The sequence below is a fragment of the Chlorella variabilis genome (assembly GCF_000147415.1).
Source record: "Chlorella variabilis unplaced genomic scaffold CHLNCscaffold_13, whole genome shotgun sequence".
NCBI lineage: Eukaryota > Viridiplantae > Chlorophyta > Trebouxiophyceae > Chlorellales > Chlorellaceae > Chlorella > Chlorella variabilis.
The window spans coordinates 784,249-801,129 of NW_005435075.1; the positions used below are offsets into that span (position 1 = coordinate 784,249).

Below are 16,881 nucleotides of genomic sequence, written 5' to 3' on the forward strand. Positions count from 1 at the left end.
CAACCACCCCCGCCGTCTGCTTGCGCACAGCCTCCGCCGCCGAGTTGGCCTGCTTCAGCTCCACCTGCAGCCAAACGCCGGGCGGAGCAGGGGCACGGGAAGCCATCAAGGTGTGCATCAGCATAGCGCAAGGCCGACCTGCATGTGCCTGGCACGCGCCCATACCTCGGAGCGGTGCAGCGCCGCCGCGGCTGCCGCCACCTCCGCCTCCTTGCGCTCCCAGGCGCTGGCAAAGTATTCGGCAAAGTACTTGGCAGCCTGCACACATGCACGCCCTCGGCAACAGGGCGTGTGAAGCCAGGTGGTGGGAATGCCTTCATGGCGGCACGGCTGCCGTGCTGCTCCGCGTGAGCGGTGTGCTGCGCACCTGCATCTCCAACTCCACATCCGCCTTGTGGCCACTTGCCGCATCACGCGCCGCCTGCTTGGCAGCAGCGCCATTCCGGCTGTGGTCCACGAGAGCCTGAGCTCTCACAAGCGCCACCACCGCTTTCTGCTGGGTGCACCAAAGGCAGCGGCGGCGGTGACGGCGGCGGCAAAGCATTGCACCGGTGGGGCAAGGAATTGGCAGCGGTGCTTGAGGCAAGATGCATGCGTGTATGAAGCAGTGCGGCTGAACCTCAGAACGACTTCCCGAGTGGTGATCGCCCAACAATCCGCACCTCGTGCTCCGCTGTGGCAGTATCCAGGTGCTTGGAAGCACGTGCAAGCTCGGCCTGGAGGGCTGCAGGAGGCAGAAACCGGCCCATCGCCGCCGAACTCCGCTGTCTCACCTCTGCTGCAGGCTGCAAGATTGAGCTGATGCTGTGAATGCAATGTTGCAAGAACTCTGGGGACCAGGGCGATGACAACTCAGGCGCCAGCTCAGACCGCCTGCATGGCCCGCTCTGCGCTTTTTTCACCATCCTCTACTGTAACAATATCTGGAGTGGAACTGCCGAATGGCTGGTCTGATCTGGCGCTGGGAACCGGCAGTGGTGCCGGGGGGGATTAGTCCAGGCTCCAAGAGGGTGGACGCAGTTAACGGGCAAAGCATGCTGTCCGCGAGCGCAGCTCCTGAGAATGGTGCGACGTTTATCTCCCTCCGGCGGACCGCCAGCCGTGCTGCCCCATCATCATATCCATCTGCAGGTGCAGAAGCAAGCAGGCAGGAGGGCACGCAAGGCATGGTGCCCTTTCCCCTCCCGATCCTCTCGAGGGCCCAAAGCAGCCTGCCCACCTGTCTGCAGCTGACCTCCTTCCCACCCATGCAGTCAGTCACATCCAAAAAAGTGGCCATGTTGTGAACACAAGAAATTCAAGCAAGTCCAACTGGCTTGAGTGGCGGCACCAGAACTTTGTTCAGTAAGATGGGCTACATCGTGCCTCGCTGCACGGCACGCACGACACACAGCTGCACCACCCGCCAAAACCGCCGCTCCCATGGAGGTGCCATTCGCAAGACTGTCAATCAATGCCCACCATTTGGCGGGAGTGCTGCCATATGCAGGAGCAGTAGTCTTCCATTCACCTGTCTCACGGCCTCCCGTGAGATCGCCGGTCAAACGGCGGCGCCACCTGTACATCCCGCTTGCCAGCCTATCTGCATTTAGCAATGTTAGCCGCATTGTGAGCACTTGCAGTTGCATTCCTGAGCCAGCATATCGGCGGGGCGCAGGCATGGGGGCCAGCAAGCCGGTGCCCACTGCCGCGGAGGGGCCGGAGGGGCGGGCAGCAAAGCGGTGAGTTCTACGCATGCAGCTGGTTGCATGCAGTGTGGCAGCGAGCACAGCTGCTGCAGTTCTGCCGTCGCCGCATGTTCCTGCCCTCAGGGAGTGGCCAGCAGGCTCTGCACCCTCTCAAACCAGCCCCATGGGCCGATCTGAAAGTTGGCGGACCGCGCCGCCTGCTGCTGCTGTGCAGCCAGCGCCTGGACAAGGAGCGGCAGCAGCTGCCGGTTTGGTCGGCTCGGGAGCGGCTGGTGGAGCTGGTCCGCGACAACCAGGTGCTGGTCGTGATTGGAGAGACAGGGTCCGGCAAGACCACCCAGGTGGGTGCACGTGTCAATGCCTGCATGCTCTTGTGCTTGCCTGCCATGGGCCGCTGCCAGAGGCGCGCTCACCGCACCCCAACGCTCCACCACGCCTGCATCTCTGTCTCTCCGCCGCCTGCCTCGCCGCCCGCAGATCCCTCGCTTCCTGTACGATGCCGGCCTCGCCAAGGGCGGAGCAGTCGCCTGCACCCAGCCGCGCCGCGTGGCGGCGGTGACAGTGGCGCAGCGGGTGGCCGATGAGATGGGCACTGACCTGGGGGCCAAGGTGTGGGTGGGCAACGAGGGTGCAGTGCTGAGGGCAGGGCCGGGGCGGATGCGCGGCTCATTCCCCAGATGCCCAGCATAGGGCCCGCCATCACCTTACACCACACGTCAATTCGCTGGCTGTAACATATAACATACCGTCTGGATGTGCTGCTGCCACCCACCCCGATGCGCCGCAGGTCGGCTACTCCATCCGCTTTGACGACCGCACCAGCGGCGCCACGCGCATCAAGTACCTCACAGACGGCATGCTGCTGCGGGAGGCGCTGGTGGACCCGCTGCTGCAGCGCTACAAGGTGTGTCGGCGTGGCAGAGCCGGCTCCCCGGCGCTGCGGTCCTGTCTGGTACGGCGACGCGGCCACGCCCCGCCCGCCGGCCCCTCACACCTGCTCAGTCGGGGTGCGCCTCCCCTGCCTCCCCGCCACAGGTGGTGGTGCTGGACGAGGCGCACGAGCGCACGGTGGCCACCGACGTGCTGTTTGGGCTGCTCAAGGCGGTGTGCCGGCAGCGCCCGGCCGACTTCCGCCTTGTGGTCATGAGCGCCACGCTGGACGCCGCCGCCTTCACGCGCTACTTTGAGGGCGCGCAGGCCGCCTACGTGGAGGTGGGTGGGTGGGTGGGTGGGCGGGAGGTTGCGATGTGAATGTGCGTGTTCATGAGGGTTGCCTCTGTGTGTGTGTGTGTGTGTGTGTGTGTGTGTGCGCCGCCCGCCCTACACGCCGATGCATTGCATGCGGCATGTCCGCGCCTGCTGCCGGTGTCTGCCTGCATGCTCTCCGACTGACCTGCCCATGCGTGTTGTTTCCCGGACCTGGCGGCGCCCCTGCACCTGCAGGGCCGCCAGTTCCCTGTGCAGGTGATGTACACGGCGGTATCGGAGGACAGCTACCAGGATGCCGCCATCACGGCGGCGCTGCAGGTGTGGCGGCGGGCTGGGATGCAGCAGGCTGCGCACCTGCCGCGTCCTCTCTGCCTGTGGGACCCTCCCTGGCCGCTCGCCTCGCACGCACGCACCCAGCTTGCGCCAGCGCTTGCACACACTTACCTGCTCCCCCTCCCACCCACACCCACACATGCACCGGCCGCAGGTGCACTGCGAGGAGGGCCCCGGCGACATCCTGGTGTTCCTGACGGGCCAGGACGAGATCGAGTCGTGCGAGCGGCTGATCAGCGAGGCGGCGGCGGCGCTGCCGCCCGACCCCGACCGCCCGCAGCTGGCGGTGCTGCCCATGTATGCGGCGCTGCCGCCGGAGGCGCAGCTGAGGGTGTTCCAGCCTGCGCCGCCCAACACGCGCAAGGTGGGGGCGCGGTGGCCTTGGCCCGCACATGCGCAAAGCTGCGCCGCCGCCGCTTGTGCTGCTGCCTTCCCCTGCCTGCCGCTGGTGAGGGCCTGCTGCTTGCTTTCTGAGCCTGCTGCTTTCTGTCCCCTGCCTCCGTGCCTCGAGCCCCCCTCCCACCCTCTCTCCCCCACCTTTGCCCTGCCTCCCTTGCCCCCCTTGTGCCTGCCCCTCCCTGCCCACCCCCTGCCCACCCTCGTCAGGTCATCCTGTCCACCAACATCGCCGAGACCTCCATCACCATCTCAGGCGTGCGCTACGTCATCGACACCGGCTTTGTCAAGTCGCGCAGCTACAGCCCGCGCCTGGGAGCAGACTGCCTGCAGGTGAGGGGCGGGCGGGCGCGTGTCATGGGGTGGGGTGGGGTGGGGTGTAGGTGCCTGGAGGGCTTCTTGGCCGGCGCCGCCTCTGCGCTGTCAACCCCTGCATGCATCCGCCGCCAACACCCCGTCCGGCCTGCCTGCTCGCCGCGCAGGTGACCCCTGTGTCGCAGGCGCAGGCGCGGCAGCGCAGCGGGCGCGCGGGCCGGGAGGCCCCCGGCAAGGCCTTCCGCCTCTACACCGAGGCCTCCTTCCAGCAGCTGCCCCCCACCACGCTGCCCGAGATCCAGCGCACCAACCTGGCGTCCGTGGTGCTGCAGGCAAGGGGTGCCGGCTGGCCCTGCTTCCGCCCCCCATTGCTCAACACCTGGTCATCCCGCTGCCCACGACCACTCCATCTCCGTGCCTTGTCCGCTGCTGCTTCTGCCGCCTTGGCCCCGCCAGACCGCCGCGCACCACAGCCACACCTGCCTGCCCCTGCCTGCCCCCTGCAGCTCAAGGCGCTGGGCGTGGCCGACGTGGTGGGCTTTGACTTCATGGACCCGCCACCCCGCGCCGCCCTGCTGCGCTCGCTGGAGCTGCTGCTGGCGCTGGGGGCGCTGGACGCGCGGGGGGACCTCACGCAGCCCGTGGGTGTGCACCGCCCCAGAGGCCGCCGCTGGGGCTGCCGCTGCGCCGTGGGCGCCACTGCGGCGTCTCGCTGCTCCGCGTGGCCAATGGCCGCCGCGCGCTGCTGCACTGTAGGCATCCGTCCGCCGACCGTCCATCCCTCCCTTTCTTTCTTCCTTTCCTGCTTTCTTTCTTTCCCTGCAGGCGCCCAGCTGGCGCGGCTGCCGGTGGAGCCCATGTACGGCAAGGTGCTGCTGGCCAGCGGGGAGATGGGGTGCAGCGTGGAGGCGGTGGCCGTGGTGGCCATGGTGTCCACAGACGTCGTCTTCCACCTGCCCAGGTGGGGGGCGGGTGGGGGGCCTCAACCCCGGCCGTGTGCGGGGCCCTTGGGTGGAGGCAGAGGGGCGGGGCGGCGTGCGGGATGGGAGGGGACGGTGGTGGCGTTGTGAGGTATGTGTGCGACGCCTCGCTGGCTGTCTGGCGGTGGACCAGGAGCGGCTGGCTGGGCTGCAGTTGCAGCGACAGCTGCCCCCTTTTCTAGTCCGTGGCATGCCTCTGACCGGCTGGCTGTGGCCGTGCGCGTCGTGCAGGGGCAAGAGGGAGGAGGCGGTGGAGGCGCATCAGCAGTTCCGGTGCCGCGAGGGCGACCACCTCACCCTGCTGGCCGTGTTCCGGGCGTACAGCGACGTGAGCAGGAAGGGGCACGAGCGGTCGCACTGGTGCCGCGCCCACTTTGTCAACCCGCGGGCCATGCGCAAAGCGATGGACATACACTCGCAGGTGGGCTGGGCGGCAGCAGGGGAGCGGCTGAGGCGGCCCGCTGCTCCAAGGGAATGGTGTGTTGGCAGGCCGTCTCCGAGAGGCAGATGGTAGATGGGCGCAGAGATGGCCGTCGGAGCGACACGCAGAACGTGCCGGCCCTGATCGTGCCCGCCTCTCGCTGCCGCGCAGCTCAAGGAGCACCTGCAGGCGCTTGGCATCCCGCTGGTTTCGTGCGGCGAGGACACGCGGGTGCTGCGGCGCGCCCTGGTGGCGGGCCTCTTCCCGCATGCCGCCAGGCGGCAGCTGGACGGTGAGGGTGCCCGCCCACCCCCCCTGCGCTGCTTGCTCGCCTTCTCGCCAGGCTGCCATCCAATGCCCTGCCGGTGCGCCCTGCCAACAGCCCCAAGCTGCCAGGCCGCCCCGACAGCCCCATCCGCCGCGTGCCGCAGGGAGCTACAAGGTGATTGCCAGCGGGCAGGCGGTGGCCATCCACCCCTCCTCCGTGCTGCGCGCCCAGAACGCCAAGCCCGAGTGCATCGTGTTCAACGAGCTGGTGCGCACCACCAGGCAGTACGCGCGGGACGCAGTGGTGGTGGAGCCCAGCTGGCTGCCCGAGCTGGCGCCGGCCTACTTTGCCAGGCAGCACGCCAACCAGCAGCACAATGGCGGCGCCTAGCACGAGCGCCGCTGCCGAGCCGCCGCGTGCGTGCATTTATTGACGGCAGCAGCAGGCTTGTAATGATTCGACAGGGCACATTGCAAACAGCACAGGAAGCGACGAAAGCAGACGGATCACAATGCTTGAAACTGCCCTCGTGGTGACAAACATCTGTCACGGCGAGGAGCATCAGGAAGGGGCAGCGCAAGCATCGGGAAAGCAACATTCACGGGGGACAGCGCGTACGCTGTATGGGCAAGGCAGTCAACAGGCAGAGGGTCCGATTCACTCGGTGCTGGTGTCGATGCTGTCGGAGCCACCGGCATCGTCCCACTCATCGAAGCTCAGCTCCCAGTCAATCTCCGCAAGCTCCACATCAGACAGCTCCGGGTTGTCGGCAGAATGCGAGCAATCCCCTTCGTCAAAGGCAGCAAGCGGGTCGTCTGTGCTGCATGGGCTGCCGCCGGCGCCGTGCTCGCCAACGCCCCGCTCAGCCTCCGCCTCGGCCGGCGAGGGCGCCTCCGCCTCCGCCTCCGGCGCCTGCACAGAGCAAGCAGCTTGCACGGCTTCATCCAACGCACCCAGTGCCTGCATCCTTGTCGCAGCACAGCACCAGAGCTCCCGGGCAGTGATGCAGCAGCGGGCCATTGCGCCCGTGCGATGCTGCTGCCGGGCACAGCAGGCTGGAGCGCCAGCCCCACCTGCATGGATCGCTCCAGGTGCGCCTCCATCTCTCGCAGGTAGGCCTGGAAGGCGGGGTGGTGGTCCTCCCGCGTGCGCATGCGCACCAGCCGCTCGAGCATGTGCCGCTCCTGCGAGGCCCAGCCCAGCAGCCCAGCAAGCACAGTAAGCCAGCTGGATATGGATATGGCTGGCCGTTGCATGCCAAGCGATGGAGCAGAGGGAGCAGAGGGCACAGTGCTGCGCTTGCACTGGCAGGCAAGCAGGGGCAGCACAGCACAGCATGAGTGGCCAAGAGTGTGCCTTTTGAAGGGGCTCCTTGCGGGACCGACTGCCAGACATGCGCCGCACCCTGATGCTCTGCGTGGGGCCCAGCACATTAGCCACCCTGCCACCCCTGCGGTCTGCAGGCGGGAGACGTTAGAAACACGTCAGAGCCCATGCTCACTACACCAGACCTCTCCAGGCATCCCAGTAGCAGCTGCCTGGCTGGCTGCCTGTCACCCACCGTGCCCGGCGGCCAGCTCTCCGCTGCTCAAGCGCGCCAGATCCGCCGCCGTCATCCCCAGCCTGTCCATCACTGCCTGCAGCTGCTCGGCGGCGCTGGTGGCATCGCCTCCCGCCCGCAGCCGCCGCAGCATGGCGTCAGTGGCCGCCAGCTGCGCCAGGTACCAAGCCCTGAATGCGCCCACTGGAGCAGCAGCAGGCGACAGCAGCAGGTGAGCAAGCAAGGGCTGCGTCATCAAGCTTTTTTCGCCACCATTGCAGGCATCTCCTCGCACCCCCGGCTGCCCCCGGCCCCGCCTGCCCACCTGTGCCCATCTCATACTCCACACCCTGCTCCCTCAGCCGGTCCAGCACGTCTGTGGTGAAGCGGTGCAGGGTGTCCTGGCGGGAGGACAGCAGGCCTGCCAGCTCATCGCTGTGCTCCCGCCGCACGTCTATGTACCTGCGTGGCGGGGAAGGAGGAGAAAGCGCCGGGTAGTCTGCAGGAAGTCAGCCCAGCAGCAGGCACAGTACACTTTTGCAGTGCAGGGGGCAGCTGCTGCCGCAGCCCGGGGAGGGAGAACCTGCACCTGGCAGTGGTGAAGCACAGCGCCGCGCAGGCCGCCACGCACAGCACATTGCTGGCCACCAGGCAGGCGGCCCAAGCCTCCACAGCCACGTCTGCAGGGCGCTGCGCCACCTGCACAGCAGGGCGAGACAGGCTGTGAAAGCGCCTGCTGACTGGACCGATGCCTAGCCAGAGGGGGAAGACGCACAGTATGCACCTGGCTGGCCACATCCTGGACCGTGCTGAAGTTGGGCTGCGGCAGCAGCGCCACCACGGCGGCAACCCCAGCACCCAGCAAGCTGCACAGTGGGTGGGGAGAGGCAAGCTGGCGCCTGTTAGGGCGGGGAGGGCTGGCCGGCGGCTCATTGTGCACTCTATCTGTGATTGACGCGCACCTGAGCTGCGCTTTGTGGCGCCTGATGTAGCTGCCCAGGCCAGCCACCACGATACGAGCCACATCAGAGCTTCGCACTGGCGACAGCATCGCGGTTGGCGCAGGGGTGGGCACAGGCGCACCTGCCCGGCGCCGCCGGAAGCCGCCAGCCGGGCCCAAGTGCAGGGCGCTGCTGCGACGAGCTGCAGTGGCAGGCTGGCCTCGGGGGCACAGCAGCAACCTGGCAGGCTGTGCAGCCCCTAGCCAGCTGGCCAGCATCGTGCCCGCAGTCGGTGTCCAAGGTTGCACGTGCACACTGCTAGGTTTGCGAGCAGTAGCTAGTGCTCTCAGAGCAACTGCTTCAGATAGGAGAGCACCCACGGTTTTGCTTCCGAGGCAACTACGTGGGGCCGATATCTCAGTGTGCCCCACTGATTGAGCAGCGTGGCAGAGGGGAAGAGACCAGAATGGCAAAGGGGTGGCATCCTGCCAGGCGGCCGGCCCCTGCCGCCACGTGGCGCCAGCCGGATCCAACCGCCCTGTCTCTCCCCTGCTCTCCACATTATCCTGTCGCGATTGCTACAGATAGTGTTACACCCCAGTGGTAGAACAATTTCTCTTCTCAGTTAAATGGGCGCCGCCCCGAGGGGCACAAAAACGACCAAGCCTGTCGTCATCATCACTTGCCGATCACAGACGGCAGCGCAGCGATGGAGCCGATGAAGTTGTTCTCAAAGGGGCTGCTCAGGTGGCTCTGCAGGGCCTCAACGGGGCCTTCGCGGGTCACAAGCGCCTGCGGGCACAGAGCGGAGCGGGTGCACAGCGTCGTCAGCAGCAGGCGTGGGCCGGGGGCAGGGCACAGGCAGGGCCGCGGCAAGCATGCTGCCAGCAGCAGCACATGGCTGCTGGCCCCAAAGTAGTGAACGGTGAAAAATGCTGATGCAGGCTGCGTTTTTATTGGCCACGCCACCAGACGCCCTGCGACAACGCGACGCTTGCCTGCACGCAGAAGCCGATGAAGGCGACCATGGCGAGGCGGCCGTTCTTCACCTCCTTGGTGGCCATGGAGGGGGAGTTCATGCCTGCAGCGCCGCGCGCAGGGCAGGCAGGGGCGGGAGCAGCGGGTGAGACGCCTGCTGGAGGAGAGCATCTGCCACGGCGCTCTCCTCCAGACATGCGTGCCGCCCCGTGGCGCCGCAGCACCAGACAACTCCGGCTGGCGCTGCGTGCGCTCCACAGAAACAAGAGTTTGTAGAGCACCTTTCGCCAGGAAACACTCACCGGCGGGGTCGAAGGGGAAGGCGTTGAGGAAGCCCGAGGTGCCGGTCTCCTTCCAGCCCTGGAAGCGCTTGAGCTCCAGGAAGCCCAGCACCAGGAACTCAATGGCCAGCAGCGCGTTGTTGTCCATCCAGTACTCCTGCGCCCCCGCCTCAAACCACTTGGGCTTGCCCAGCACGTCGGTGAACAGGATGCCGGCCACGGCAGCCATGGCCCACCGCCCGTTGGTCTTCTCCGCCTCGGTGTACCACTGCGGGCGGGCGGGGCGGGGGGGGGGGGGCGGCAGCAGCGCGCGGCTCGGTGGGAGGGGCGCCGCCAGCTCGCAACGTCATCAGGCCCCACCGCACGCGGCTCCACTGCTGCTGGCAGGACCGAGGGCAGGTGCCACGGGCGCACCTTCAGGCGGTCCGAGTCCACACCCAGGCCCAGGGGGTCTGCAGGGGCAAAACGGCAGAAGCAGGCGCGGCTCAACTTCTCACGGGCATGCTCACAACGAGGCAAGCAGGATGGCTGCATCCATCGGCCTGCTGCTGCTAATGGGAGGCTGGGTGCGCCAAATCTGCCTGGGCTTCTGCGCTCGGCTGCCGGTCTGCGCACACGCTCTTGTCACCCCAGCTGCCAAATCCTTGCTGCGCCCAGCTGCCCTTTCACTGCCGCTCACCGAAGCCATTGTCTGCAAAGGAGGAAGGGATCAAGCGGTGAGCATGGGCAGTGACAAATAGGCACGCGCGGTGCATGATGGTTGCGGCTGCCCTGCCCAAGGCAGCGCCCGCAGCACAACTCACCACCGGCCAGGTTGCCCGGCAGGTGCTTGGGGGCAGCGATGCCTGCAGGCAGGCAGCAAACCACAAAAGGACAGTCAACGATTGCCCCTGCGGCTGCAGAGTGTGGGGCTTGTGTGGGTGGCCCTGCACTGCCACCGCCACGAAGGCGGCGCGCGACTGCTGCGCCCTGCTCCGCAGCTGGGGGCGGCGATGCTGCGAACCGATCCCTCTGATGGCCACACGGGATCATGCTGGAGGGCAGTATGGGGTGCTGGGGGCTGCCAGGGTGCTCGATGGGCCTGCTGGCTGCCAGGCCTCCCCTCCCCCAGCTGCAGCTAATCGCGTCTTCTTGGCTGCCACAACCCCCTTCCTCCTCACCCGGCAGCCACAGAGTGCGGTCGGCCGCAGACACAGCCACCGACTTGCGGGTGCTGCGGGGAGCGGTGCGCTGGGCAAAGCCCACGCGGGTGCCGACGAAGGAGGAGAGGCAGGCAGCCATGGTGACACCAGTGAGCAAACACAGTGTGCCGGCGCTGGTGCGGGCGCAGGCAGAAGTTGGAGATCGGCCTAATCCTCTCGTGCTGAGCCAGAACCGCAGCAGGGAGGAGGCCTCCAGCGTTTGTTCTGGCATTCGCCGATGATATATATAGCTTAGCTGGTTCGCTGGCCTGGGGCTTTGGCAGCAGCGGCAGGAGCAGCAGTGCCAGGTGGGGCGTCGGGCGTCGGGCGGCGGCGGGCGTCGGGCGGCGGCGGGCGCAACTCTCCCTCCCCCCTGCCATCCTCCATTCATGACTGCTGATGCAGCAGTCATGGCGTTCCAAAGCCTTACAGACTCACAGCCTGCCTTGCCGCAAGTTGACCTCGAACAGCGCCTGCAGCCGCCCTGCCCCCCGCTCCAGCTCTGCCTGCTCGTTGGTGACGCGCACGCCGGCTGGCAGCGCCGCCCTCACGCGGTCCAGGTGGGCGGCCTCAGCTGGCGAGCGCAGTCCGACTGAGAGGTGGCTCGCGCTGTAATGCCCGGAGCTCGTGACCAGCAGCCGCAGGCGCGGAAGCCCTTGCAGCACCGCTCGGTCGGCCGCACTGTCTCCGGGGCGGGAGCTCTCTTGCTGGCCAAGACTCAAGAACTGCAGGCTGGTGGCTGCCAGAAGCGCCGCCGGCACGCCTGGCAGACTGTTTTGGCTGAGGTTGGCACCTGCAAGCAGTCGGGTCACCCTTGACATAAAGGCTCAGCAGCAAGCGCCCCTGGGTCATGTGCGGTATGGCAGCACGGGTCAAGCAAACACAACATGAGCAGGAGGCCACACCCCACCTCCAGCCTGCCGAGGTATGCGCCGCCCGGCAGCTCCCGCAGGCGAGTGTAAGGCAGCTCCAGGCGTGTCAGGCAGCCAGCCCCAAGCTCTGCCAGCGCCTGCCAAGTGCCCGTCGGCACCTCCTCCACCACCCAGGCGTGAGCCTCCAGGTGCAGCGCCCGCAGCTGCGTGGAGGCCGCCATGGCCGCCAACACGGCTGGGTAGGCCTCGGCCGCCCCCACCAGCGCCAGCGTGCGCAGCTCAGGCAGCGCAGCCAGGACAGAGGGCGCATCAAACGCCGCGTGCTGCAGCCACAGCGCTCGCAGGCTGCGCAGCGAGCCGAGGTCGGCCCCCACCCGCAGCGGGTCGTCTCTGTAGCGCACCCCGGCGTGCAGGTGCGCCAGGCGGCTCAGCGCCGTCAGCGGGCCGGGCAGCTGGAAGCCGTCGCGCTGGGAGAAGCGCAGGCTGGTCAGGCTGTGCAGGCAGGCCAGCGGGGCCAGCACGGCGCTGCGCGGCACGTCCCTCACGTCCGCAAAGTGCAGGCGCTCCAGCGGCTGCAGCGCGGGGTCGCGCACCAGCAGCCGCGCCTGCAGGCGCAGCGGTGGGGTGGGCAGTGGAGGTGGCAACGGCAGCAGCCAGTGCAAGGCGAAGGCACGCTGCAAGCAGCACAAGGTCCCTGGAAACCATGGCAGGGCGCAGGAGCTGCCTCCCTGCTTCACCTCGAGGCAAGACTGCACCAGCAGCTCAGACAGCGCCGGCAGTGCAAGCAGGTTGGCCGTTGCCCGCTCCACCTCGCCCGCCTCGCTGGCGCGCTTGCGCCGAGCGGCGTACCCGCCGCCTGCGCCGCCGCCCCTGCTGCCGCCGCCGCCTGCCAGGTCAACGCCCACTGAGCGCAGGCAGGCTAGGCGGCGGGGCTCCAGGCGAGCCAGCACGGCGGCGCCAAGGGGGCGAGCCAAATCCAGTTGCTGCAGGCCAGTCATTTGCTGCACCACGGCCGCCACGAGGTCCACATGCTCCCGCAGCGCCACTTCCACGCTGGGCAGCGGCCGGCCATACAGCACCAGCACACGGATGGCGGGTGCATGCATGCCCAGCCAGCGCACGAGGCAGGGCATGCGGCCGGCCATCAGGGTCAGCATGGAGAGCTGGACGCGGGCCCACAGGCCATGCGCCTCGTTGGCGGCTTCCTGGAAGGCTTTAGACACCAGCGGCAGCACCCTGCAGGTCCAGCAGACAGCAGGCTGGATACCACAAAGTGGGCAAAGGTGATCTGAACAGATGTGCATGCCTGCATAATCGGTGTTTTATTTTGCCATGTCAAGTGCCCCGCTCACCGCCTGGGGTCCCGCCGCCGGTGGTGCAGCACCTCTCGAGCATCCGCGGCACTGGGCGCCTGGTGCAGGTGCAGATGAAGCGCCTCCAGAAAGATGGCGGAGACGAGCGGTTGTGGCAGCACATCGAGCAGGGACAAGCGAGAACCCTCGTCACCCTCGGGCGCTGCTGGCTGCAGATCAGCCTTCTCCATATGGGATGACACAGTGTGCGAGGGCCGAATTGTGCCAGCGGCAGCAAGTGCGCAGTCTACCTGGCACGGCGGCTGTACTGCTGGAGGATGGTTCGTTCTGTGCCGCAGGCCTGTCCTCCTCCCGTTCATTGGGCACTTATCGACAGCAGGTAGGAAACATGCACCAGCCAACAGTTGTTTGGGTTCTGGCTGCCACCAAACCAGCAAGGCCGCTTCTACCGACCCTGATGTCACAAGCCGCCGCGAATCAAGCCGCCGCTGGAATTAGCATTGTGAACAGTTACAGGCCTACACGGTGAACAGTTCATCCCGTTCATCCTAAAAGATGACATAAAAATTTTCGACTCTGTGTACAGCCCGCCCCGAGGCGGAGCCCTGGCACACCCGGGCAGCCAGCCAGCGCCCTACTGCTCGGGGCGGGAAGCTGCTGAGCTGCTCACCAGGGGATGGGGCGGAACTCCTGCAGCAGGTCACCAGGGGACACAGTCAGGGAGGGGTTCGGAGAATGAATGCGCAGGGAGGCCACCAGTCCCAGACATGCCATGCCGCCTTTCCCCGCCGCCCCAGCGGCGCCCATGGGGCATCACAGCACCAGCAGGGCAGGCTGCGCCTCACATCCTCATCGGTGCCCTGCAGCACGTTCTTGGACTCGATCAGGCAAGGGGTCATGGCCAGCAGGATGACGGCCACTGTGGCCTCCGCGCCCACAGACGAGGTGAAGACTGCACACACGCGGGTGGGAAGGGAGCAGGCGGCCGGGACTAGGTCAGGCGGGCGGCCAAGCTGGGGGTGGAAGTGTGGCGGGGCTGGGGCATGGCGGCAATCATGGAGCAGAAACGCGAACCAGGAAAGGCATGAACCAAAGGTGCTCCCAGCCCAACCCTCCCACTCACTGTTGTTGTGGCCGGGGTCGGCCAGGTGCGCCTGCAAGCACTCGATGGGGCCCTTGCCCTGCACCGCGGCCTGGCTGCTGAAGCCCAGGATGGCCAGCATGGCCAGGCGCCCGTTCTTCAGCTCCTTGAGCCGCGTCTCGTCGCTGCGCATGTTGAGGGGGTCAAAGGGCGCAAAGGGGCCCAGCCCGGTCTCGCCCGTCTTCTCGTACGCCTTGGCGCGGAAGCCCTCCAGGATGGCAAAGGTCACGATCTCAACGATGATCAGGGTCTTCAGGTCAAAGGAAGACTCCACCTTGGCGCCCGCCTCCCACCAGGGGCCCAGGCCCACCTGCGTGCAAGGGGGCGGGTCAAGGCAGGGCACCGTCGGCGGGTGTGCTGGGCCAAGCATCAGCAAAGGGCGACACGCTGTAGCCTGGCCACGCCAGGCCGGCTGCAAAGGCACAGCACACCGTGCAGCTCTGCAAGATTCTCAGCCAGCCTGGGGCTGCTGTTGCCGCCGCCTGCGCCGCATCAGCCGCAGCCTCTCACCAGGTCGGTGAAGAGGATGCCGGCGACAGCGGCCATGGCCCAGCGGCCGTTGGTCAGCTCGCCCTCGCGGTAGTACTTGAGCACGTCCTTGTCCTTGCTGCCCAGGCGCAGGGGGTCAAAGCCGTAGTCTGCGGGCGGTAAGAGTGGGAGGTGCACACGCGGGGCGAGAAAAAAGAGGAGTGGGAGGTTGAACCTGGTGCCGCATGGAAAGCCCCTGCCGCAGTCCCCGCCACCACCCTGGCTGCTGCTGCGTGTTATCAGGGTGCTCACCGCCCAGCATGGAGCCATCAAGGTGCTTGGGGGGGGTGGCACCAGGGTACCTGCGCACAAACAAAACCCTCGCACAGTCGGCACAGCGGCAAAAGATGGAGCGCTGCGCAGATGAGGGTGACTGAAATCCTTCTGCTGGTTCTGGGTTCTGCCTGGCTGGTATCGCCCTCCATGCGGCTGCTCCAGGCAGCCATCCAGCACTCCAGCGGCCCCAGCCGAACAGGTGCTCCACGTGAACAGGCTGATCAGCGGCGGAAGGGCGACGTGGCGGGCCGCCGCCGGCTTGGGCTGACCGCTGGCTCCCCGCGCCCCTGACTCCAGCCTTTCTGCCTCCCTGGCTCACCAGGTGGGGCGAGCAGCCGCCACAACCACGCTGGAGGCGCGGGTGGGCCGGGCCACACGGACACCGACACGGGCGGACAGGGCGGACGCCATCGCTGCGGCCATTTTGGTGTCTGAGCGGCTACCGTTGGTCTGCGGCTGCTGCCGGCGCTGGTGCGGGCCTGCAGAAGTATGAGATCGGCCTAATCCTGTCGTGCTGAGCCAGACCGCAGCAGGCACAGGGAGCTTTCATGCGCTGGTTTCTGAGCACTCGAAATAACTTGCATTGCCTGCCCAACCCAGGTGCAGCCCCAGGCCCCTCGCTGTGCAAGACCCTCACGCCATGCAGCCGTGCACCTGCCGCACCAGCGCCGGCCCTGGCTGCGCCCCCAGCAAGGTGAGCGGCGGCAGGTGTTTGGACCTGGGCAGGCCCCGCGATCATGTGGTAGGCATGCGGTGGGTGACCCCTCCTTCTCCCCTCCCTCCCCTGCAGCCCTTTGCCGCTGTGCCGGCCCGGGGTGTAGCTCGCAGCAGGCAGCTGACTCCTTTGGCGGCCTCCCAGAGCGAGGACTCGCCCGCCGCACCGCAGCAGCAGCAGGCAGCGCCGCCGCCGCTCATCTCCTCCCGCCGTCAGCTGCTGGTGTTCACCGGCGCAGCGGCTGCAGCAGCTGCAGCAGGCTCGAGCACCAGCGGCAGCGCACAGGCAGCTGAGATCGATGCCAGTGTGTGCCGTGAGTGCGCCGGCACTGGCGCCACTGCCTGCGACATGTGCGGCGGCACCGGCAAGTGGCGTGCCCTGAGCAGGTAGGGCGCGAAAGCTGCAGAGCAGGCCCAGCTGGCTGCTTTGCCAGGCTGCTGAGCGGCTGCCACCGATTTTGGCCGCTGCACAGTCATCCCACCATGGGCGATGCCGCTGAAGGCTCTGGCGGCCCTGCCTGTGCTGTGGCACGCGCTGTCGTACTGACACAGTGCGTGTGCGTGTGAGCGTGTGTGTGTCTCTCCCTCTGCCTCCACAGGAAGCGCGCCAAGGACACATACGAGTTCACCGAGTGCCCGCAGTGCTACGGCCGCGGCGTGCGCGTGTGCGGCGTCTGCTTCGGCACCGGCCTGCGCAACGTCAGGGGCCTGCTCAGGTGCGCTCTGCGCTGGAGGGCGGATGAGAGAGCGGGCTGGCGCATGCGCAAGATGCAAGCTGGTGCTGCACCGTGGATGGGAGAAACACAGGTGGGGCATGCTTGTGTCGTCAGCTCAGCTCAGCCCTTCCCCCTGTGCCACCTCATTTGGATCTGCAGGCGCCCCGAGGCCACTGCCCTGGTGGAGCGCATGCAGCACGGCGAGCTGCGGCCGGGTGAGGTGCAGGACCTGCTGCAGAAGGCGCGGGCAAACATGGAGGCCGCTGACATGGAGGCTGCTGCCGCGGCTGCCGCGGCGGCGGCGGCAGGCCCCTCTGCCTGAGCCCAAGCACCGGCTGAATTGGGAGGAGGCACCAGTGCCGTGTGTTGCAGTGAGCGCATGTCTCGTTGTGACCTCCTCCCCTCTCTTCACTTCTCAATGAATGCCGCCACCGTCTTTCTGTTTCATTCATGCTCAATTCAGATATGTTCTTTTGCTCCTCTTGACTCCCCTGTGCCCTCATAATGGGCGCAGTATTGTTGTGGAAGGTAACATGTAACCCCATGCTAACAGGTGCCCACAGGCAGGCAGGCTGTGCGGCGTGCGCGCTTCACATCAGCGGCCAGCTGTGTGCACCCCATCATCGATGTTTGTTCTCGTTGGTCGGTGAAGCAATGGTCTCAATGTAATTGCTACAGTTCGAACTGACGATGCCTGCGCTGCCTCCGACATAACTTGGGTGCGAGGAAAACCGCCCATCCCGCTGGAGCCGAAGGTCAGCACGCGTTTTGTTATGCGATGCGGGGACAT

The 16,881-nt window shown here is 67.0% G+C and overlaps 4 protein-coding genes across 4 annotated transcripts; 2 read left to right on the forward strand and 2 right to left on the reverse strand.

The window, feature by feature from the left end:
- Positions 1-1,795: 1,795 nt before the first annotated feature.
- Positions 1,796-6,077, forward strand: CHLNCDRAFT_35936 (hypothetical protein; the record flags this gene model as incomplete). Its single annotated transcript, XM_005846574.1, has 13 exons — positions 1,796-2,029; positions 2,166-2,297; positions 2,476-2,592; positions 2,724-2,900; positions 3,132-3,215; positions 3,385-3,594; positions 3,837-3,959; positions 4,109-4,264; positions 4,415-4,586; positions 4,767-4,902; positions 5,153-5,342; positions 5,514-5,634; positions 5,774-6,077. The coding sequence occupies 13 exons, from the start codon at positions 1,796-1,798 to the stop codon at positions 5,998-6,000; spliced, it is 2,079 nt and encodes a 692-aa protein (XP_005846636.1). The 3' UTR covers positions 6,001-6,077.
- A 2,692-nt stretch (positions 6,078-8,769) lies between these two features.
- Positions 8,770-9,884, reverse strand: CHLNCDRAFT_24450 (hypothetical protein; the record flags this gene model as incomplete). The annotated part of the gene is made up of 4 exons (XM_005846717.1): positions 8,770-8,883; positions 9,084-9,172; positions 9,372-9,618; positions 9,765-9,884. The coding sequence occupies 4 exons, from the start codon at positions 9,882-9,884 to the stop codon at positions 8,770-8,772; spliced, it is 570 nt and encodes a 189-aa protein (XP_005846779.1).
- Positions 9,885-13,210: 3,326 nt separating this feature from the next.
- CHLNCDRAFT_31627 (hypothetical protein) lies at positions 13,211-15,123 on the reverse strand. The gene is made up of 6 exons (XM_005846718.1): positions 14,981-15,123; positions 14,638-14,687; positions 14,368-14,495; positions 13,840-14,167; positions 13,562-13,668; positions 13,211-13,406 (listed from the first exon to the last, which is right to left on the reverse strand). The coding sequence occupies exons 1-6, from the start codon at positions 15,082-15,084 to the stop codon at positions 13,383-13,385; spliced, it is 741 nt and encodes a 246-aa protein (XP_005846780.1). The 5' UTR covers positions 15,085-15,123; the 3' UTR covers positions 13,211-13,382.
- A 178-nt stretch (positions 15,124-15,301) lies between these two features.
- Positions 15,302-16,413, forward strand: CHLNCDRAFT_135292 (hypothetical protein; the record flags this gene model as incomplete). Its single annotated transcript, XM_005846575.1, has 4 exons — positions 15,302-15,355; positions 15,452-15,762; positions 15,975-16,091; positions 16,251-16,413. The coding sequence occupies 4 exons, from the start codon at positions 15,302-15,304 to the stop codon at positions 16,411-16,413; spliced, it is 645 nt and encodes a 214-aa protein (XP_005846637.1).
- Positions 16,414-16,881: the final 468 nt, after the last annotated feature.

Excerpts from the sequence above, each read along its gene's own strand:
- CHLNCDRAFT_31627 (XM_005846718.1), bottom strand. The coding sequence starts at position 15,084 with ATGGCCGCAGCGATGGCGTCCGCCCTGTCCGCCCGTGTCGGTGTCCGT. Across the intron at positions 14,688-14,980 it reads GCGGCTGCTCGCCCCACCTG|GTACCCTGGTGCCACCCCCC; the intron begins GTGAGCCAGGGA and ends GTTTGTGCGCAG. Across the intron at positions 14,168-14,367 it reads GCATCCTCTTCACCGACCTG|GTGGGCCTGGGCCCCTGGTG; the intron begins GTGAGAGGCTGC and ends CCTTGCACGCAG.